This window comes from Hordeum vulgare, chromosome 3H, assembly GCF_904849725.1.
Source record: "Hordeum vulgare subsp. vulgare chromosome 3H, MorexV3_pseudomolecules_assembly, whole genome shotgun sequence".
Taxonomy (NCBI): domain Eukaryota; kingdom Viridiplantae; phylum Streptophyta; class Magnoliopsida; order Poales; family Poaceae; genus Hordeum; species Hordeum vulgare.
In genome coordinates this window covers 163,501,598-163,524,348 of record NC_058520.1, presented here as the reverse complement: position 1 = coordinate 163,524,348, position 22,751 = coordinate 163,501,598, and the positions used below count along the sequence as shown (strand labels likewise).

Sequence of the window (22,751 nt, the reverse complement as noted above, 5' to 3'; positions counted from 1 at the left end):
ATGTGTGCGGACCGATGAGCATAGAGGCGCATGGTGGATATCATTATTTTCTCACCTTCACTGAAGATTTGAGTAGGTATGGTTATATTTACTTGATGAAGCACAAGTGTGAAACGTTTGAAAAGTTCAAGCAATTTCAGAGTGAAGTTGAAAATCATCGTAACAAGAAGATCAAATTCCTGCGATATGATCGGGGAGGTGAGTATCTGAGTTAGGAGTTTGGTGCTCACTTAAGACAATGTGGAATTGTTTCACAGTTGACACCGCATGGAAATGTTTCTCGTTTATGGAGGTGACAAGAGCTCGTCGCAAAGGATTACATCGATGCAAGCTTCAACACAGATTTGGATGACTCTAAGTCACAAATCGGATACATATTTATTCTTAATGGGGGTGCGGTAAGCTGGTCCATGTCACATCCCTGGATCCCTAACTAGGGTTTAGTATTTGTGCTCATGTATTCTTCCATTGAATTCAAGAAATTGAAACAAAATCGAAGGAAGTGGTGAAACTCAAACCAAAAACCCTAGCCACTTCTTATTCAAAGGAATATCAAATCTTGCCAAAATCAATGAACCCAAAATGGCCTTCTTAAAAGTTCAATATTTGTGATAAATCTTGAAAACAAATTATCAAGGGAAAAAGCTATTTTCAAAACACCCTTGGCATTTTATTTAAATTCAGAAAAGCCGTGAATTCAACTTTATATTTGAATTCAAAAATATTCAAGTTTCAAAAATATTGAAAACTTTAGGAGTAGTTGGGAATATTCCAACTAACACTCAGGGCAATTCAAACTAATTTTTGAATTGCTTTTTGAAGCCAAAATAAATTGCCAATAATATCAGCAAATAAAATAGAAAACAGAAATAGAAGAAAAAGGAAAAACCCTAAACTATGCAAGGCCCAGCCCACCAGGGGCAGGGTCGTCTTCTTCCTGTGCCTTCTGGCAGAGGAGAGATCGACCACGGCGGCCTCCTCCACCTCCTGCTTCGCCGTGGTGCTCTCCGGTGCCCCGGGGACAGCGCGACAACAGGGATGACTTCCCCGAGCGCGTCCCTATCCTTCCCCGCTCTCCATTCTTCCCCCTCCTCTCTCGCCACAGGGAAGCCCCCCCCCCCCCCGAGTGCTCCATCCTCTCCGCCACATCGAGCTCGATGCGCACGCAAACGGAATCGTCCTCCCCGAGCCCTGCAACGCCCCATTGCCGTCGTCTTCAACCTCCGGCCGCCGGCAAATCGGCGGTGGATTCCCGGCTACATCCCCTCCTCGAGCAGTTTGAGCCTCCCATCATAACCACCGTGAGCTCGCGAGCATTTCCCGCTTGTTTCCCCTCGTTCTCCTGCACTCTAGCCACGAGATCGCCGAGCCCGAGCTCCGGCAGCCACCTCGGCTCGTCGCCGGTAAGCTCCGGCCACCCTCAGCCCCTCCTGATGCCCGTAGTGGATCATGCCGAGCCTGGGGATCATCCCAGTGCTCTCGGCACTCGATTCCGAGCACCACAGCCAGATCTGGTGCGTCTCCGGCGAAGATCCGCCGCGGATCTGGTCGCCGCCGGTCAGTCTCCGGCGGGGGACGACGTGGACGGCCTAATCCCTATTAGCTAGCACTAATTAGTCATTGACAGTGGGCCCTAGCAGTGGGTCAAACCCACTTAGGGGTTGGTCAGCGCGGGATTATCTCCTGTGTCGCTGACCAGTGGCCCCCACCTGTCAGGGTTGACCTCACCAGGTCGGTTGACCTGCTAACGCAGTGCTGACGTGGTTATGACGCAATAAAGAGATTTTCTGATTTAAAAGAATTCCAGAAAATGCCCAAAACTTCTAAAAATCATAGAAAATAATCTGTAACTCCAATGAAAATAATTTATATATGAAAAAGGATTAGAAAAATCCAAGGAATCTGATTTTGATACTTTCAAACATGTTTGAAAATGTTAACATCACCAAACAGATTAAATGATTAATAGAATAACCTTATTAAATAATTTAGAGTTGGAATTTGAAATCCATTTGAATTCCACTTCAAATATTATGACCAAACCATGATCAAGCACAACCAGCAGCCCAACATACCATCATCGTGCATGCTAAAACAAGATTACCTGAGCATCAGGTTGAATCAATTAAAAGGGTATTCGAAAATACCTTGTTTGAAGTGATATTTGAATCTTGATTCGAATCAACTTCAACTTAAGAAATGGTAGCTACATTAGTCTACCACCTTTCATTTTCATGCCATGCTCATGCATCATCCTGTTGCATATGATTGTTATTGATTGATGTTGTTTTACCGGTAGGCCCCGCTCCTCCAGATTCCACCGAATATCCGACTGACGGATATTGTCCCTCTGCTGAGCAACAAGGCAAGCAACCATTTTGATCATCCCGATAAATCCCATGTTCTCGCTCCTGCTCTTATTTCTTGCATTAGGGCAAATGCTTTCACTCCTTTTACCACGTTAGTTGAACCCACTTCCTTTGCATGACCTGTCCTTGTCACGGTAAATAGTTGAACCTTGCAACCTAGCATACCTGGTAGATGCTTGAGCCATGATGTGCCTTATCCTGCTATGGATGCTATGCTTAGAGTTGTGTATGGTCTGTCATCTGGGTGATGAACAGAATTGTGAGAATGTGTTCGGTAAGTAAAGGTTGTGTGATGAACCTGATTTGGTAAAGGTACCGGTGAAAGGCTATATAGGAGTACATGGTGGGTTGTTTCATTGGAACCGTCCTTAGGAACTGAGTTCCGTGTATGTAATCCAAGATGAGATACTACCACATGCTGGGCCCTGAAATATGACCCCGCTCGACTTATTAATCGCTTAGTACTCGGTCCAGGAGTTGCAAGTAGTTTCTGGTGTTTATAGTCATGCTGGAGGCCGTGCAGAGCGCTGACCTTAGAGGTGGGCTATGATGCGGTAGGCAGTGGCACGGTGTACCAAGTGGCACCCGGATGATGGGCTTGGGAACCCTGCGCACACCGCTTGGGGCCGCGGCGGAAACCTCGGCCGGACTTCCGTGCGGGTTACCCTCAGATAGGCGATAGACGTGGACTAAGTATTAGCATGGTTAACGGTCGCGGCCAACTCCCTCGCTGGGCTTCCGCTTGAAGGTTGCTGAGGTGCATGACGTGCACATGGCGATAAGTGGCGAGAGCATGTGTGAAGAAGTACACCCCTCCAGGGTTATGAGCTATTCGAATAGCCGCATCCGCGGGTATGGACTACTTGGAAACATATGTTGTTCATAGATAACTATAATGGCTACTCATAAAATTGTCAAGATAAGCGTGAGTGTCATGGACGGCATTTTCGTATGGAGACGGAATGATTCCACGATGGAGTATTGTTGTGGTGTTAGTGGACTTGTGTGCGAGAAATCAAAGTTGTCAAAACTATTTAGAAATGCAAGTTGTCTAGCCATGAGTCAAATGTTGGCTTTCCACATGAAACCCCACAACTCCTTATTGATACATTGCATGAGTAGATAGTTTATCCTAAAGTGTTGCTGAGTACTTTTGTACTCACGTTTGCTTAATAATTGTTGCACAGGTTGTTAATGACCCTAATGGAGGGTTCTACCTAGACATCGACGACGACGAGTAGCTGGTATCCCAGCTACGATCTGGCCCTAGGATGGGTCTCTAGATAGTCAGGCCATGTGCCTTTATCTTTCCCTCTGTCTGTACTCAGATAGTTTTAAATATTCTGCTTGCTTATAAGAATTGTGTGTATGACTTTTGATGATGGGTCGTGAGACCCCTACCTTGTAATATTATGCGTGTGGCTCTTCCGAGCCTTCTAAATAAAGTTGTATGTTATGGTTATGTTGTGATGCCATCGATGTATCTATACATATCGGTATGCCATGCGTACGTGTGTTGTACTTGATATGTATGGGGTTCGAATACCTAGCCGTAGGCTCTAGTAGCACTCCTTACAGGGAAATGCCCCTTTGTGATTCCAATGAGCCATGGTAGTTCGCTACTGCTCCGGACACATTGGTTGACCGGCATGTGTCCTTCTTAGCTGTTGTGTCTATCCCCTTTGGTGAAATGTCACGCGATGTAATGGAGTCCTTGTAGCTTGCTATGACTCGTCTACATTAGCTGGTGATCGACACCTGCTTTGCTGGGTCATGTATGCATGTCCCTGTGCGGAACTGCCGCTTTGGTTTATGACTAGACATGTCGATCCGGGTTCTTTTTCATTGGATTGCTAGCGACACAACTGCATACGTGAGTCAAAAGGCGCAAACGGTCCCGGCGAAGGTAAGGCTGCAGCCGTGGGGATAACCATGCGTAAGACCGCAAAGAGATGCGATGTGTTACAGGCTGGATTCCTATGGCTTAGGATCGGGGTCCCGATAGTGCAGTTCCAAGCAAAGCGTCGTAGCTGATTCTACATGCGAAGCGGAGTTCATAGATGACTCCGAGGCGGCCAAGGAGGGTTTCTGGATGAAGCAGTTCATGTTAGATCTTGGAGTAGTGCCAAGTGGACTGGACCCAATCAATCTGTTATGTGACAACACTGGTGCCATTGCTCTAGCCAAGGAACCAAGGTTTCACAAGAGGACAAGACACATAAAGCGATGCTTCAATGCCATCCACGATTACATCAAGGAGGAGGACATAAATATATCCAAAGTGCAAACGGATCTCAAAGTTGCAGATCCGTTGACTAAGCCTCTTCCACGAGCAAAACATGATCAACACCAGAACTGTATGGGTGTTTGATTCATTACATTGTAAATCACATAGAGATGTGAAGCTAGATTATTGACTCTACTGCAAGTCGGAGACTATTGAAAATATGCCCTAGAGGCAATAATAAAATAGTTATTATTATATTTCCTGTTTCAATATAATCGTCTATTATCCATGCTATAACTGTATCGAATGGAAACACAAATGCATATCTAGATATATAGACAAAAAAATGTCCCTAGTGAGCCTCTAGATGAGTAGCTCATTGATCAAAGATGGTTAAGGTTTCCTAGACATAGAGAAGTGTTGTCACTTGATAACGAGATCATATCATTAGGGGGATGATGTGATGGACAAGACCCAAACTATAAACGTAGCATGTGATCGTGTCATTTTGTTGTTATTGTTTTTTGCATGTCAAGTATACGTTCCTATGACCATGAGATCATGTAACTCACTGACACAAGAGGAATGCCTTGTGTGTATCAAATGACGCAATGTTACTAGGTGACTATAAAGGTGCTTTACAGGTATCTTCGAAGGTGTCCGTTCAGTTAGCATGGATCACGACTAGGATTTGTCACTCCGTATGACGGAGAGGTATCTTGGGGCCCACTCGGTAATACAACATCACAAACAAGCCTTGCTAGCAATGTGGCTAAAGAGTTAACCACGTGATCTTGTATTACGGAACGAGTAAAAAGACTTGGTAGTAACAAGATTGAGATAGGTATTGAGATACCGACGATCGAATCTCGGGCAAGTAACATACCAAAGGACAAAGGGAACATTATACGGGATTAACTGAATCCTTGACATAGAGGTTCAACCGATAAGATCTACGTAGAATATGTAGGATCCAATATGGGCATCCAGGTCCCGCTATTGTATATTGACCAGAGAGTGTCTCGGTCATGTCTACATAGTTCTCGAACCCGCAGGGTCTGCACACTTAAGGTTCATGACGTTCTCGGTATAGTTGAATTATTGATGTTGGTGACCGAATGTTGTTCGGAGTCCCGGATGACATCCCGGACATCACGAGCGTCTCCAGAGTGGTCCGAAAACGAAGATTGATATATAGGAGTGTTGCATTTGGCTTCTGGAAAGATTTCGGGCACTACCGGTAATGTACCGGGAGTGACGAATAGGTTCTGGGGTTTAACCGAGAGGGGCCACCCACCCGGGAGAGAACCTAATAGGCCCACGGGTGGCACACCAGCCTTTAGTGGGCTGGTGAGGCCAACCCAATAAGCCTATTTCGGCTGAAAGCAATAATGAAAAGGAAAAAACAAAATAAAAGTAAGGTGGTGAACACGACGGGAAGGAGTCCTCCACCAAACTGGATTCTCTTGGGTTTGGTCGAACCCTCCTACTTGGAGGAGGAGGAAATCCACCCTCCCTCTTGTTTCTCCTATATATAGTGGAGGTTTGAGAGGATTTTTGCACCCCAAGCCTTTGTGCAGCCCTCTCTCCCTCCACTACTTCGTGACACCCCGTAGCTAGTTCGGTACGACACGCCGAAGCCTTGCCGGAGCAGCTCCACCACCATCACCGCCACCCCTTTGTGCTGCTGGAGAATTTAGCTACCTCTTCGTCTCTCTTGCTGGATCAAGAAGGCGGAGATTATCATCGAGCTGTACGTGTGCTGAACACGGAGGTGCCGTCTGTTCGGTACTAGATCGGGATGGAGTTTGTGGGACGGATCGTGATTGGATCACGAAGACTACATCAACCGCGTTTCTTAATGCTTCCCGCTTAGCGATCTACAAGGGTATTTGGATCCGATCTACACTCTCGTAGATGATCATCACCATGATAGGTCTTTTGTGTGCGTAGGAAATTTTTTGTTTCCCATGCAACGTTCCCCAACATGTTCTTCATAAACTTAATACTCTAGATGCAGGCACGAGTCGGTCGATCTGTGGAGTAATAGTAGTAGATGGAGAAAAGTTTCGGTCTACTTGACACGGAGGTGATGCCTGTATGCATAATCATTGCCTTGGATATCTTCATAATTATTCATTTGTCTATCAATTGCTCGACAGTAATTTGTTCACCCAATGTATTATTTTCCTTCATGAGATAAGTCTCTAGTGAAACCTATGGCCGCTGGGTCTATTTTCCATATTATACTTTCAGATCTATAAACCAAAAATACCAAAAATATATTCATGTTATTTCTTTACTTTTGTTTTGCTTTTGTAGCTAGCAATCTTTTATATCTATCTCTATCAGATCTAATCCCTGCAAATAACTCTGAAAGGATTGACAACCCCTTTTTATCGTTGGGTGCAAGTGTTTGATTGTTTGTGTAGGTACTACGATTGGAGCCTTGCTTGTTCCTCCTACTGGATTGACACCTTGGTTCTCAACAAACTGAGGGAAATACTTATCTACTTTGCTGCATCACCCTTTCCTCTTCAAGGGAAAACCAACACAAGCTCAAGAGGTAACAGCCTGCTCCATTTCGTCCTTGAGTTTCTCGAATTCTTCATCCCGTGCTGCTGACCAAATCGACATAACAAGGTCAGACATTAAAATTGGGTGAGGCCTTCTGTATTAAAAGGGAGTAACACTATTTGCAGCAGTATTTGCAACTTACCCTGCTTTTCGTCAAGACGGACATTCATGCGACTCAGTTCGTCATAGGAAACTCTCAGTTTCTGGTTTAGCTCGGCTATCTCGAGCGCATTGGCATTCGTAGTGGAGCATGAAGCTTGCATGACAAAATTAGGAATTTCAACTATGGGCTATTGGCATACAAGGCATTTGGACGGAATTACTTTAGAATGCCGTTTTTATTGGAAAATATCGGGATTACTCTTCTTGCCTAGGAGTTAATCTGAGCTATGGATAAGGTTGTCAAACTTACCTGTGGCTCGGGGGCTGTTATACCCATGAAGGCATATATAACTTTGTAAATGAAATTTAAAAGATTACACGGCTTACCTTAAAACCCGTTAAGAAGTCGTTGAAGGCTTTGTTCAGTCTGCTATTAACGGTCTGAATACTTTTTAAGACCACACCCATATGGGTGCGATGTTCTTCATTATGGTTGGCCACCCAGACTGTTGGTTCTGTCACGGGCAGCGCTGGGGGCAATACTGAAGACACCGGAGCATCGGGTCCCCCGAAAGCTCTCTCCGGGCAATGCTCGGAGGGAATTTGGTTCTTTTCTCCACTTATGGAGAAGGAACCAGTCCCGTGGGTATGGAGCTCGACCAAAATCTCATGGTCTTCGGTGACCGGTGTATCAACACCAGTCGGGACCTCTCGGTCCTCGGAGGCTTGGGTATCGACTTCAGGTGGGACCTCCTAATCCCTGGCTTTGATGTACCCGCCTCGACCATCGCCACCTCGATAGTGGTCGGCGGGGTTTGATGGAACATCACCTCAGCCATCTCATCCAAGGACCGGGTAGGGGTATTATGAGACGCATTCCCACTCTTCGCCAGCTCGGCGGGCAACGAACCCTCCTCCGACACCTGATCCGTCGAAAGATCTCAAACCGGGCTGTGATAGAAAACAACTCAGTTCTCATTATTGAAAAAAAAATTGGTATAACTCTATTAACTTAAGGAGTGTATTCCATACCTTCTGGCCCGGGACTTGACCCTAGGAGTTCAGCAAGGAATCACCCGAAAGGCTCTGATCTCATCATCGGAGTCCGGGCCAGCACCGAGAAGGGCTTGCTCAGGCAATGTTTCTTCGGAACCCGAGGAGGTAGCCCCTCCTCACCCCCTCTGGTGCCTCCCTCTTCCTCACCTGAAGAGAACCTTTATATTCCTTCTCATCTGAATCCTCCCCCTCGTGGGTGGAGGAGGCATGAGCGTCCTTGAACTTTGCATGCGACGGACCCCTTAAATGGAGACCCCACGTGTCTCCTCCTTCTTATTGTCCGGCGCCACGTATGGCGCCTCTACCAGCATCAGATCCAGCAGAGGATTCTGGGGTTCCTCGGGTAGGGGAGCTGGACCATTTATGTTCTTAGCCAGCTCTAGCCAATCCGGCAAACAAAGAGGGATAGTAAGTCCTTCAATAAAATAAAGACTCCGAGTAACTATCAGAGCTCAGACGTACCTCCAAGGGGGAGTATTGTCATCAAAGCTGGTGTCTTTGTCCGTGGACGGCCACTCCTGCTGCGGTTTGAGCAGTATCTCCCACATGTCTTCATGAGTGGTGCAGTAGAACTCCAGCACCGTCCATGGCTCGTCGGCCTTGTGAGACCACATCGGGTTGCCCCGGTGTTGGCAGGGAAGGATGTGGCAATGTCGGTCAGCCAGATGTTCGGAGCCACCATTTTCTTGATGTGTTTTTTGCAGCAGCTTCACATCCAAAGTCAAGGCCCTGTCCACACCTTTCCTAACCCATGAGGTCAGCCTCACCGGGGCACCTGATGATGTGAACTCGACGGGCATCGCCCAGTTTGCTTCTCGAAGTTCAGTGATATAGAACCACTCTTTTTGCCAGTTCTTGATGGTGTCGATCAGTGTGCCTTCCAGCCATGGCACGTGGCAGATCTTGCTTATCATGACCCCTCCGCAATCGACTGTTGGCTGTTGACCGGCTTTGGCTTGACATTGAAAACTTTGAGCCACAGACCAAAGTGTGGATGAACCCACAGGAAGGCCTCGCAAACGATGAGGAAAATGGAGATGTCCATAATGGAATTCGAGGGAAGGTCATGGAAATCTAACCCATAATAAACATTAGACCCCTAACGAATGGGTGACGCCGGAAGTCCAGTCCCCGGAGGAAGTGGGGGACGAACACTACCCGCACCCTGGGCCTTGGCATAGGTATAACATGGCCCTTTTTTGGTGCTCCGTGTGCGATGCGGGCTGCAATATAGCCACAATGCTTCAGCTCCTTGATGTCCCCTTTAGAGACACAGGAGATCTCCCATTTGCCCTGAGAGCCCGAGCCGGCCATTACAGAGCCTGGGACGGAGGGCGACTCGAAATGGTGGGAGATGGAATGGATCTCGGCGCATGAGCTTGGAAGGAGAAGGAGCAAGGGTTTGGAATGCCTGTGATGGGATTTGTATCTTTTTCCCTTTTAAGGGAGGTCATGAAACCAAGGGTTTCCGCTTACTGCGCCACCAGCTCTGCCACTTCCCGAAACAGCCGCACCAATGGAACGTGGGTAGGCCGGCTCGGGTCATTAATTCGGACCCCTTAAATGTGGGGCACAATCTCTTTGTTGATAGAACGTGCCACAGGGAAAGTGGCTTCAAACCGCGATTCGAGGTTTTCTCATTATTTGTTATTGTGACTTTTCATCAGAAGAATTGTCGGATGGATGACTATTCACCTTTGGGCCTTCAAAATCCTTCAGATTTAATGATGCCCATTTTCGAGAATACGACGTCATTGGAGCGACTAAACTGATACCGGCCGAATATGGGGGAAAGTCATTATGCAAGCTGAATTGTCTATGTGTTCGGCTACCAAAGACCATACACATTGGCGTTGAAGGCTAGTTCGGGGGCTACTAGGGGAGTTCCGGATTAAGGGGTCCTCGGGTTGTCCCTTATGGACCGAGCATATGAGTTGCGTCATTGAAGACCGGATTATCTGGAAACTGCGTAATCAAAATGGAAAGCTCCAAACACCAGGTGTGCACTCCAAGGCAGGAGGACCAGCTTGGCCTATTTACCCCCAATCAAAGCCGGTAACATGTAACCTAGGGGCCATCGTGTCTATATAAACCAGAGGTTCTTAAGCATAGAGGTAGGTTATCTCATCCAGGGTTAGCTCGTACAGTCTCGAGGGAGATCAACTTTGTAACCATCGTCCCCTCATCAATATAATCAAGCAGGACATAGGGTTTTACCTCCTCAAGAGGGCCCGAATGTGGGTAAACCTTGTCTCCCCCCTTTACCGCAACCCATCGATCTAAGATCCATATTTTGGGAGCCCCTACCCAAGATCTGCCGGTTTTGACATCGACACTGAGGACCCCTTAACAGACTCCCTTAGTAGCCCCCAAACTAGCCGCCAATGCCGTAGTCTTGATCCTTAGCATCACGCATCCAAAGTCTTCGGCTTGCGGGGCGAGTTCTTCTCTCCATTTATGATCGACTAACACCAGTTCACCCGCCGATGACTTCATGATTTCCGAGCATAGGTATTCAATTTGGAGACGCTCCTCAGTTCTTCTGAACTGTTCTTCATCTTTGTTCATCGGTCTTGAAAATAGGTTCGACAAATCTTCCCATCACTGATCTTGAGGATCGTCGGGGTGTATCCGAAGAGTTCACATGTTGGGCATCCTCGGATCCCCTTTAAGTTATCAGCCTTTATTAATGCCTTATAATTATTCACGCCACACTTGGGTTTCAAATGTTTCCCGTGCGGCAGTATCCTCTTGCGTCCGAGTTCCAACGCTGAACTGCATCTGAGGTGTCCTTTCGCGTCTGAGCTCCAGTGTCGGACTGCATTCGAGGTGTATTTTTGTAGCCGAGCCCCAACGCTGGTCGGCATCTGAGGTGTCATAGATTACCTCGGTCTATGAAAATTAGAAGTAATTCATCCGAGCTCAAATGTCGGAATAGTCTTTTATGGACCCAGCCATTCACCTCCAAACTATATGCTGGAGTGCTTCCGAGGTGGTGCAGTACCTCGGTCTCGGGTTGTTTTTTGCGGAATTTATTTCCGATTGTTGCAATTTTATACTACCGAGATGTGTAGCCAGTAGACCTCAAGGTGTGTGTGGTCTAAAACCCGAGATGCACCATAAGGGTAAAAATAAAACCGTTGATCCCAGTAGCCCCCGAGACTGAGGTTGATTTGCGAAATCGGCCTCAGGATTAATTCCTTACTCGACATCATACTTTAGGAATGAAAACGCGGTGCACAGTAGCCCCCGAGACTAAGGTTGGGCGCGGCCGACCGACCTGAGGTTCGAATCTCCTCAGAAACTGTATTGCACTTGACGTGTATGTTTTAACAACGCCAAGGTGCAGGTCGGCAGGGAAGATCACGAACTGTGGGTCGGAAAAGATTTTCCGGTTGGTGTAATTTATTATATGATGAGCTGTATAACCAGTAGTCCCCGACACTTGGGTTGGGCAACATGGCCAACCCTAGGATCGTATCTCTTTGGGAACTATTTCATCGACTAAGTGTGTTTTGACAACACCGAGGTGGAGCTCGATAGGGAAGATGCCGAACTATAGGTCATAAAAAAATTCCTCCAAGAAGAAACATCATGCAGAACACCTCGAACAAGAGGATGTCCCGCCTCCTGAAAAAACATATAAATAGGTTAAATGTGCCATATGCTCGGCAATACCAAAAAACTTTTAGCAAAAACATTATATTCCAAACTAAATCAAGTTATTTGGTGCCAATCCGAAAATTGGTCTTGAAATTTATATGTGCTTCGGTCATGCTTTAACATGATACATCTGATCTGTGAGACTTCAAGCGGGTCAGCCTTTGGCTTCAACCTCCATATCCCGAGGGTGGAGTGTTTGTCCGAGGCCTATTTAGCGAACTAAACTCAAGCGGCTTTACAGAGAAATCGGGCTACCCAACTATTGACCAAACACCCGTGTCAAAAAAAGGAGTAGTAGAAAAAGGCTTTGCAACGACCAAGAAAAAACATTTATTATAAACGGCTCATATAAATATAAGAGCTCCGAGGTAACATGGAAAAGGAAGTGTTTTTGAAAACAATGCTCTTAACAAGCTAAGTTTTTAACAAACAACTTTGGTGTTTAACACAAATATAATGCTTGGTTGAACCGCATAGGAATTAAAATTTTAAAAAAGGTTAAGCATGAGAGTGACTTAGCTCGCTAATGTGCTCGGTGTTGATGATGAGGGCAGAGATTGTGGCGGGTCAAGGTCATGCCCCCTCAGCCGGTCACGAGGTAGCCGACGAAGAGCTCGGCATGATAAAGTGACAACACAACACTTCGAAAGGGCCGAGGGGAAATGCAAGGTCCAGCCGAGGAGACACAGTAGTTCTGCGATGTAACGACGAAGCCCATACGTAAGTCGACCATGTCGACGACGCAATTCGGTTGTCGGAGGTGTGACGAAGACGTCGATGCACCGTGGTGAATGTCTAACACGGTCGAAGCCGACCATCTGTGCACATAAAATAGTGCAAGTCAAAGTTAATATCAAATAATAATAAAAATCCTCTACTTTATTAAATTAAGTGAAGTAAATAGTTAGAAAAATATAGCCTGAGCGCCGAGGTTCCCGAGCGAAGAGTTAGGATTGATGAAGTCGCAATTCGACATTCTATGTGGCGAGGAGAAACCCTCTAGTCCAATCGAGGTGATGAAGCTGGTCCGCTGGTGACACCGAAGTCCACGGAACAGGTTGATGAAGAGATGTTGGAGCCTCCGGTCTAGCCGAGGTGATGGAGTAGATCGGTAAGGATAAGCTAGAGCCCCCTGCCAGCTGACGTGTTGAAGGAGGTTGGCGTAGCAGACGATGGCTTGAAGCGACGGCGCGGCAATGCCGATCCAGGTCAAAATTTGTGAAGCGGTCAATGCTGGATTGATAAAGCAACAGAGTGTCCATACCGTGCAACCCCGTGGGTGACGAGGTTCTCCTAATGAGTATTGATCCCTCGCCATGCCTAACTATTGATCGGCTGACCGAGATGATGATCCGACATGGTTGTCGTTGGCTCGATAGAGCGACAACGCATTCGATGCCGGCATAGCTCGGAAGTCGTCGAGAAACATTATCGAGTCGGTTTGAAACCCCGTGGGTGAAAATTTCCTTGGAAAAGGCTCAAAATTTATTGGCATGTGTTTTAGAACAACACATAATACCTTAAAAAAATTCCTTAAAAAGAATGTCCAAAACCCCGTTCATGAAGAAAGATGAACTCGGATCGGATTCGTTTTTGCGAAGAAAACAGATCCAAAATTCGTTGAACTCATCCGATGTTTGCGGGAGTTTGGTTGGTCGTATTGGCCTGAAATTTGAGGGGTGATTCCTACATAAGTTCGGCAGCCGGTGAATTGTGGGATTTTCAACGGATGTACGAGCAGGATAGTGGATCCCTCACACTAAACTCATTCAGATTCCTGTCCAGATTCGAAAGGGCTCCGGTATATCGGAGATCACTGGAATTCCTCCATTGGAACGTGACAAAATTTTGCAAGGTTGTTTTAGACACAATTCCGCAGAATTCCACCAAAGCAATTGTCAAAGTGACGCCTGAGGAAACATGGGCAATGAACATAATCCTTGTGCCGATCAATCTGCAGAGGAACCATCAATCCTTGTGCCGATCACACAACGAAACTCTTAATGAAAGCAGCAATGTCGGTGTGAAAACTGGTGGATCTAGGGTAGGGGGTGCCAAACTGTGGACCTTCGATCGATGAGTTGCAGGAGACAAAGGAGACAGTATTTACCTAGGTTCTGGCCCTCTTGATGGAAGTAAAACCCTACGTATTGCTCTTGTTTATATTGATGATGAAGTATCAAGTACATGCTGATCTACCTTGAGATCGTTTGTTGTGGTCTAAATCCTACGAGTAATGATCATATGAACATGAGATTGTCTATTGACTAGCCCGACCTCGGTTTATATAGTGCACCATAGGCCTAGGATAACAAGAGTCCTAGTCGGTTATGTCGGTGTAGAGGAGTCCTTGTCTTTATCACCAAGTCTTGTGGAATCTTCCTTGTATATGTCATCGGCTGCCCGAAGTAGCCCAGGAGTCTGGCCTGTAGAGATAGGTCGCCGATCCAAGGACCCCTTAATCCTCGACTCCCTCACCAGTGGTTGATAATCCCGTCCCCGCTATACTTACGAACTGTGACAATCAAACGGTGATTGCCAAAGCTAAAAGTTTAAAGGACAACATGCAATCCACAAAGCATATAAGAAGAAAATTGAAATCTGTCAGGTATTCAAGAAACTCCAGAGTAATATGATTATATCTAGACGACTAAGAACCTAGCAAACCCCTTTACAAAAGGGCTATCACCCATTGCGATAGAAAATGCATCGAGGGAGATAGGCATGATACCCACGTAATTTTCCATGGGGGTAACCCAAGATATGTGATCGTAGATCCCTTGAATTAAGACTTGGGAAAACATTCCAACGGTCAAGTGAGGAGAGTATCCTTACTAAGCTAGTTTGTTGGAGATGCAATACTCTCGTAAACTGTAAGGCATGTTGGCTTTGTCTTAATGTGTTTCAAAGCTTGTGTAAGCAATATGCTAACCTACAAAGCATTCTTTAGAGGAACACGCCTATGTGAACCCGACTACTGATCACAGTCTATGAGATTGGTTAACCTCTAGAAAGTTCATGAGAAGATAAGTAGTATGACTAATAAGCTCCATCCGTGGGGTTTAGCCTTCGGCAACCAGATATCAGCTGACAATAGGCAAAACTTCTGCATGCTAAATAACAATTCAAGACATAATCCATTGTTCATTTGTGAAGAAGTCTAATCCTGATGCTCTAGGTGTAAGTTCAACTTAACAGTCTTGACTGAAAATTTTGGTATATCCAACATTGTTTGGAATAGTTGACAAACTTATGTGCCTCGAGATCTCGTAGGGGATTGTTGGATTATAGATGAATTTAGGCCCATATAAGACAATAATCCCTAATTAATCTCTACGGCCCATGTGGGTGTGCGCCAAGTGGTGAAAAGTTTAGCATCATACTGCTATAGTAGTAAGAGTAAGACCCTTTATAACGGTTGCTCTATCACACACCATTGAAAGCTTGGGAAAAGGAGATGTACACGCGCACCTCCTCTTCCTCCGCCCACTTTGCCACGCCTTGCCTCGTCACGACGCGCGCACATCACGGGTTGCGGTTATGAGCCAAGCTGAGCTTTATTTTTACCGTTAAAATGGTTAATTATTTACGGATTAATTAAGGAGTCGTTAAGTGAAAGTGCCACTGTCCGGGATGTTGGAATGTGGTCTGTTCGCGGACACGGTCGTGGGCCTAGCCCATGTTCATCTTCTCGACGACTTATATAAGGAGGCGCTGCATGTGGAGTGAAATCTAATGTGTTCACTCTCTCCATCTTTGTGTAACCCTAGCCGTCATCTCTATTCCTCACAGTGTGCTGCTTCTAGAGATCCCATCCCGACGACTGCGTGCATGGTTGGTTCGGAGAGAAGGTGCCTCCGGAACCCCGTTCGAGATCCTGCCCGGGAGAACGGCAATAGGGTTTTTCGGGAGCATCTTGGCACGACTGCTCCCGACCCATCCACGTTTTCGCCCTCCTCTGCTTCGACTATTTTTTCTGCATCGACACCATGGTCGGCGTCACCGCCGTCAAGAAGAAGGACACGAACGACACCATCGCTGTTGCCGCCGCCGCCGCGTTGGCCTGTCGAGCCGGAGGGTATGATTTGTTGAAATATAATGTAATTCTTACGTAAAAATTGGATTACCTTTTTAATAATAATTTTATTTTTTATTGACTGGTAATAATGTTCATTTTTTGATAATAGCATTTTTGTGTACAACGGTGCTGCTCTCGATGGCCATGAAGGTGCCGAGGGTGACCAAGCAGGGTTGTACGCCGAACGATGTCTCACTTCCCCTGGCTGATGATTTTGCATGTCTTTGCGTTGGAGTGCATTGACAGGTACTGGTCATATGCTTCGTCGCATGCACCTCATATACGGATCCATGACCATACTGGGCTACCTCATGTATGGCGACGACGTTGAGTCTCTGGTGAACCGGAACCTCCCAGAGGGCAAGCTCAGCTCCAAGCTAGCAATCTACACCGCAGTGATCAACCCATTCTCAAAGTACGTTCATCGTCATCAGCATGGTCATCGTGGCTCTCACCGTCCCCTTCTTCGGCCACCTCATGGCGCTGGTCGGCTCGCTCCTCGGCATCTGCTACCTCTAAATCTTTGGCACAGCGAGGTGTAGCAGGGCTGACGTCGCGCTGATCGTCATGATCATCGTTCTCGGTTCCTTGGTTGCTGGAAGTGGGACTTACTCTTCTCCGCAGAAGATCATTCACGAGTTCTGAAGCCGAGTGTTCCACGAGTTCGGACCATGGTAACACCCCTGCCCGTCTGGTTGGTGTTCTATAGCAATGCAAAATTTCCGAAAGCGCATCTAAAGTGAACAGCAGCTACGTCTACTTAGTGTTGTCCAGTCATGATTGGTTGTAGGTGAGGCAGGGATAGTGCAGAACAGATTGTTTTACGCTCAAATGTATGTATGTTTCAGATGAGTATTTCTATTTCTAGTAAAGCGGGTAACTACGTACATGCTTATTGTAGGACAGCACTTTGTCGGCATTCCGCTGTGAAAAATCAAATGCACTGATCATTTAATTGTGGTTCTCCGGCTTTCATTTCCTGATGCTTTCAGGTGGCAGCCACGAGCATGGTCGCAGGATATTCTGACAGACTCCATTGCAAGTGTGTTTATCTGGCTGCAAGCACTCGTTGATATCTGCAAATCACACCAAGCACCATCAGAATTCCGCGGTAACCATTCCACGGAGTAGCATCCACCTTGGAGGTAAGGATTTCCTTGGAAACCAGAAGAACATTTGCACCTGTATCCCACATGCTTGCTTGTTCTGTCGTCGGTGACCTCTAGGCAGCGGCTATGAGCACTCAAGCACTTGTACTCCTTGCTCAGCATCGCCTCCCTGCACGTCGGGTCATCAACAGCCCACTTCACCATGCCAGATTCTACCTCGACGCCGGTGACCCCCGTCGGTGAGGATCTCCTCCACCGCCAGATGCTCCGCCTAATCCCTCCTCCCAAGAGCTGCCCCGCCGTTCAAGCTCTCGCGCCGCCGCCGCCCCGCCGCTCCCCCGGCGACCACCACGCCGCGCCGCCCGTTCCCCCGGCCAGAAACGCCGAGCCGAAGCACCCGCGCCCAGCCGTCGCGACGCCCGTCGCCAGCTGCGTCGTGCGTCGCCGTCGATTGGATCTGGCGAGCGCGCCGTCTGCTGCCGCCATGCCTCCTCGCCACGGAAAATGTAGGGTCTCATTCATAAAAGTGAAACGTTTTCCTCACTTAAAAAAAGACCGTGGGTTTATTAATAGAAAATGGAGGGATCTTTTTACAAAAATACCACGACGGACGACCAGAAAGCGCATATTGATATGTTTAGCTATGGGTATGAAATGCATATATGCATTTGCCATTCTCGCAATTTACTCGACAACAACCAACGTTGCCACGGTCAAAGGAGAAGAACAAAAAATCACCAAATTGCTCGAATCTCAATCAACAAACAAACAAACAAACGGATGCTCGGATGCTGGACTGAGAAACAATTAAAAAGTGCCGACTGCTGAGTACTTGAAAGACTGAAGTAACCAAGGGCATCACCGCTGTACACAAAACAAATGCTAACAATGGAGACACAAAGCGTATGAAATAAAATACTCCCTCCGTGTACTAAACACACAGGGCGCGCGCACGCACACACACGGTAAAATCGTAACGAGTACAGGTACATCCGCGCTAGGACAGTACTCCACCTGGGCCGCGCATGGCGCATCATCCTCCGGTTCCGGGTGACCTCTACTCGTACCAGGTGTATCCCAGGTGCGGCGCGCGCACGCCGTAGGCGTAGCCATAGCCGTTGCTGTAATAGTGGCAGCTGGGGAGGCCGCAGGGGCTGGAGTAGCAGCCCGGCGTGCAGCGGTACCCGTAGCCGCCATACGGAGTTCCCTTCCCGCCGCAGTCGTCGCAGCATGGCTCCTTGCAAGCCTTCTCGCACTTCTCCTTGCAGACCTTCTCGTACCTGTCCTTCCAGGCCTTCTCGCAGGCCTCCTGACAGGGGCTCTTCTTCTCCTTGGGCTTGTCGTCCTCCACGCTGACGATGGACGCGGCGAAGCACGACTTCCTCAGCTGGTGTACGACGCACACCGGGTCCACGGTGCCGACCACCGTCAGCGTGCATTTGTCCTCGTCCACGACCATGGACTTGATCCCTGGAGGGTCACATACATTCGGTAAAGAGAAGCAGCAAGGGGTGCAAGATAGACATGGAGGAAGAGAGTCAGAGAGATGTATACCCTCGAGCTTGGAAACAATTGACAGGATCCCACTCGTGCACTTCTTGCCGATGAGATCGGCTCTCATCACAATCTTCTGCAGGCCATTCAAAAGTGAAAACATATATTCAGTACAAATATTTTCATGGTCCCTCAAAAGACAGAGAAGCAGAACGAAGAATATGGTCGTCCATTACCTTAGAAGACATGGTGTGAGCTATCTTCCGTACTATTGGATCTTGGGGTCGACGCGGACTCTTCAGTGTGCAGAGAGCAAGACGCTTTCTGAAGTTATGAGAGACATGCCTCGTTCCAAGTCGTTTATATATGATCTGAAGTCAACTCTGCAACCTCCATATTGGTTGGGAATTAGTCGTACTCGTCGGAGCATATTCCTACGCTGTGTTATACCATAGTTTCCAACCCGAATTGGTCAGTCCACGTCTTCTTTTCTACATTCTTTCATTCGAGGAAATGTCAAAGACGCGGGTCTTTTAACACATTTGCGTTTTCAATCATGAGAGAGAAAGAGCGACAGCAACTCCGTGAATGTACCCGCGAAAATGAAGGAACATTCTGCAAGTTGCATACGGTGGCAAGTGAGGAACTAAGTCTACTCAAATGCCACTGAACCATTGGCTAGGAGCCGGTCATGCTAATCGTTGCATCACTTCTGGTACAAGGACTTTATTGATACACGGTGTTGCAATTGTTTTAGGATGAGGGCGACACGGACCGCGCCAAATGAGGGCGTCTCGGGCGGCGCCAAATCCTTCCGGCTCAACCCCTTCCGCACCCGGCAGCGGCTCGCGCGCACCTGTGGGCAGACGGCGTGTCCGCATCCGGCAGCACTTCGCGTCCATGAGCCGGTGAACCACGCGTCCCCATCCGGCAGCGCCACCTGTGCTCCAGCCGACGGATCCCGCGTTCGTAACCGGCAACGCTTCGCGCCAATCAGCCGGCGGATCGCGCGTCCGCACCCTGCAGCGCCTCGGGCGCACCAGCCAGCGGACACCGGTCCACATCCGACAGCACCTCGCGCCCATCAGCCAGCGGACCACGCGTCTGCACCCGGCAGCGCCTCTCGCGCACCAGCCGGCGGACCCCCTGTCGGCAACCGGCAGCGCTTCGCGCACATCTGCCTCACACTCATCAGTCGGCGAACCGCGTGTCCGCAACCGGGAGCGCCTCGTGCCCATCAGCCGGAGGACCCCGCGTCCGCAACTGATAGCGCCTCACGCACACCAGCCGGCGGACTCTGTGTTCGCCCCCAGCAGTGCCTCGTGCACACTAGCCGACGGACTCTGCATTCGTCCCAGCAGCGCCTCGCGCGCAAAAGTCTGCGGACCTCTTGTCCGCATCCGGCGGCGCCTCACGCCCATTGGCCGGCGGACTTCGCGTAGGGTCATAAGCCTGACCTCGCGTGCACCAGCTGACGGACTCTGCGTCCGCCTGATGGAGATATGTACCTAGGGCAGGGTTATAAGCCTCACCTACATGTCCTACCTAAGGGCACCTCATTAAAGACTTGAAGACTACAAGGAAGACTCCGACTGGATAGCCATAACATGTGAGTCACTCGGTAAGAAATCACTCAGAGGGTTTTCCCCCTTCACTCGACAATCAGCTTCCACTCGGAAGAACCAGAAGTCAGTCGACGCAGAAGACCAGAAGCCACTCCAAGAAGGCGGAAAGGCGAGCGTTCGACTAGTCCTCATAAGTAACATTAATTACATACGTTATCAGTAACGTACGCCTTTAAGCTCCATTGATCGAACCCTTAGTGGTCTGGTATTGATGAGGGGTAGCACACTCTATATAAGGCACCCCCTCTGGCACAAGGGTTCGCACCCCCTGTAACATGCATTCCACACTGCAAGAGCTCCCGAGCACTGAGACGTAGGGGTGTTACTTCCATGAGAGGGGCCTGAACTCATACATCTTGCGTACAAGCTTGTCGTAGCTAGGACTCTGCCCTCTCCTTTCGTATCCTACACCTCTACCGTCAGGTTCATTCCCACGACAGTTGGTGCCCACCGTTGGGTAGGCGTCTAAGCGACTTCCGGCATGTTTGCGATTTTCATTCTGTGTCATGTATTCTGGCTTCGATTCGTTCTTGGGCGGCGAGATCCATTTCGGCGCGCTCGTCTTCGTTGCCGATGACTCGGCATGGCTTCAGGAGGCGCCTCTTGACGTCGAGGCGCTCCCGGTCAGTGGTGCAACGCACTTCCATGCAAGTTCTTGCGGCATTCTCTTTTGGCAGCCATCGACTCCGGTGTCGACTCTTCGCCCCGCTGCTCGTCGTCACAAGCGATCCGGTCGCTCGCGACTCTAGCCATGGGTGAAACACGAGGTGGCTCATGAGGCGTCATCTCCGTAGATTGCGACAATCGAGCCTGCCGAACCTCTTCGAGGCGCGATCGACTCGGCGTCAGATTAGGGTGATGTCCCTTCCGAGTGCGAGAGCTGCAATTCTGTAGCGGAGGTCTTCATGGCGGGTTCTATGGAGAGCTCTCCTGGGTTGGGTCGCGGCGAACGCGAAGTTGGAGAGCCATCGAGTGGCTACGCCCGTCATCGTCCTCCGGTTTCCAATCAGCGGCAGCTCTTTTCGAGTGGACCACAGAACAAGGTCGAGGTATTTCGTACTCCAGTACTAAATGTTATAGCTGCCGCTAAGATAGCAAATTCCATTCAACCATCAAACTCACAAGCTGGTAGAGACTTAGAGCAGATTCGTACTTTGCTTCAAGCGGCGCAGCAACAAAACTCAGCTATGTCACAGTCGCTCTGTAGGTTGCAAAGTAATTCACCCAGAGCAGACATAGTTCGTTCAATTTACAGTCCAGGGTCAACTCAGCGTCGTAGAGACAGAGGATACCGGGAGGATCAACACAGAGATCAGGACCGAAACTAGTTTGCTCCCCGTTACCACCGTGATGACCGCCGTTGGGTGCATTGTCCTCCGAGGAATGGTACGTATTTGTCTTGGCACTATGACGATAGGTGCCCATTCGATGATGCGCGGAGTCCTGGGTTTGATGTGAGAAATGTACTCGCGCAGAGGACGATGGATAGGGGTAGGGTTCACAGAGATGGTTTTGACACAGATCGACTGAGTGGAAGCGGCACTGCAGTTTCTGGCCCCGTGTGTTTCAGTAGAGAAATCCGTTCTGCTGATATTCCCCCCAACTTCAGGTTGGCGGCTAGAATAAGTAAATTCACAAGAGAATCTAAGCCTGAAACATGGCCCAATGACTACTGAGTGGCAGTGCAGATTGGTGGAGGTAACGACAATGTCGTCATGAAGCATTTGCCTCCGATGTTGGATGGTTCAGCCAGGGCGTGGCTAAATTAATTGGCTCCTTCTAGCATCTACTTCTGGGAGGATCTCGCCCGAGTGTTCATCAAAACATTCGAGGGCACTTGCAACCGCCCTACTGGTTTGTCCGAGTTGCAACATTGCGTGCACAAGCCGAATGAGACTTTGAGATATTACATCCAGTGTTGGAACACCCTTCATCACACGGTGGAAAACGTTTCTGAGCACCAGGCAGTCTACGCTGTCAAGGTTGGTGTCAGGTATAGAGAGTTATATCTGAAGTTCAGTCGGACATGTGACATGTCCATGAGAAAATGATGGAGATTGCTGCCAGATACGCCAAAGGTGAACAAGAAGACCGCATCCCAAGCGGTAAGGGAAAAGCAGTCGACAATGATGCTGGCAGAAATTTGAATCGCAAACAGAAGCGCAATGCAGATGGTTCCACTCCGGCAGAAGCAGTTGCCCTGGCGGCACATGGAAAGTTCAAGGGAAAACCCAAAGGGAAATTTGCCCCAAAAAAGTCGAAGAATTGGTCAGATGTTGTGTATTTATCGTGTGCAATCCACATGAAGAAAGATGGAGATGGCAATCTGATATTGCCCAAACACACTACTCGTCAGTGTAGACTATTGATCCAACAGTTCAAAGATACTCCATCGAGTGAGAAGACTCCTAAGAAGGAGGATGAAGAGGATAAGGAAGATTTTCCAAATAT

The 22,751-nt window shown here is 48.3% G+C and overlaps 1 protein-coding gene across 1 annotated transcript; it reads right to left on the bottom strand.

Moving 5' to 3' along the window:
- Positions 1-18,238: 18,238 nt before the first annotated feature.
- Positions 18,239-18,802, bottom strand: LOC123439738 (heavy metal-associated isoprenylated plant protein 43-like). Its single transcript, XM_045116423.1, has 2 exons — positions 18,736-18,802; positions 18,239-18,651 (listed from the first exon to the last, which is right to left on the bottom strand). Exons 1-2 carry the CDS (start codon positions 18,800-18,802, stop codon positions 18,239-18,241), a joined length of 480 nt encoding a protein of 159 aa, XP_044972358.1.
- Positions 18,803-22,751: the final 3,949 nt, after the last annotated feature.

Excerpts from the sequence above, each read along its gene's own strand:
- LOC123439738 (XM_045116423.1), bottom strand. The coding sequence starts at position 18,802 with ATGAGAGCCGATCTCATCGGCAAGAAGTGCACGAGTGGGATCCTGTCA. Across the intron at positions 18,652-18,735 it reads AATTGTTTCCAAGCTCGAGG|GGATCAAGTCCATGGTCGTG; the intron begins GTATACATCTCT and ends GTGACCCTCCAG.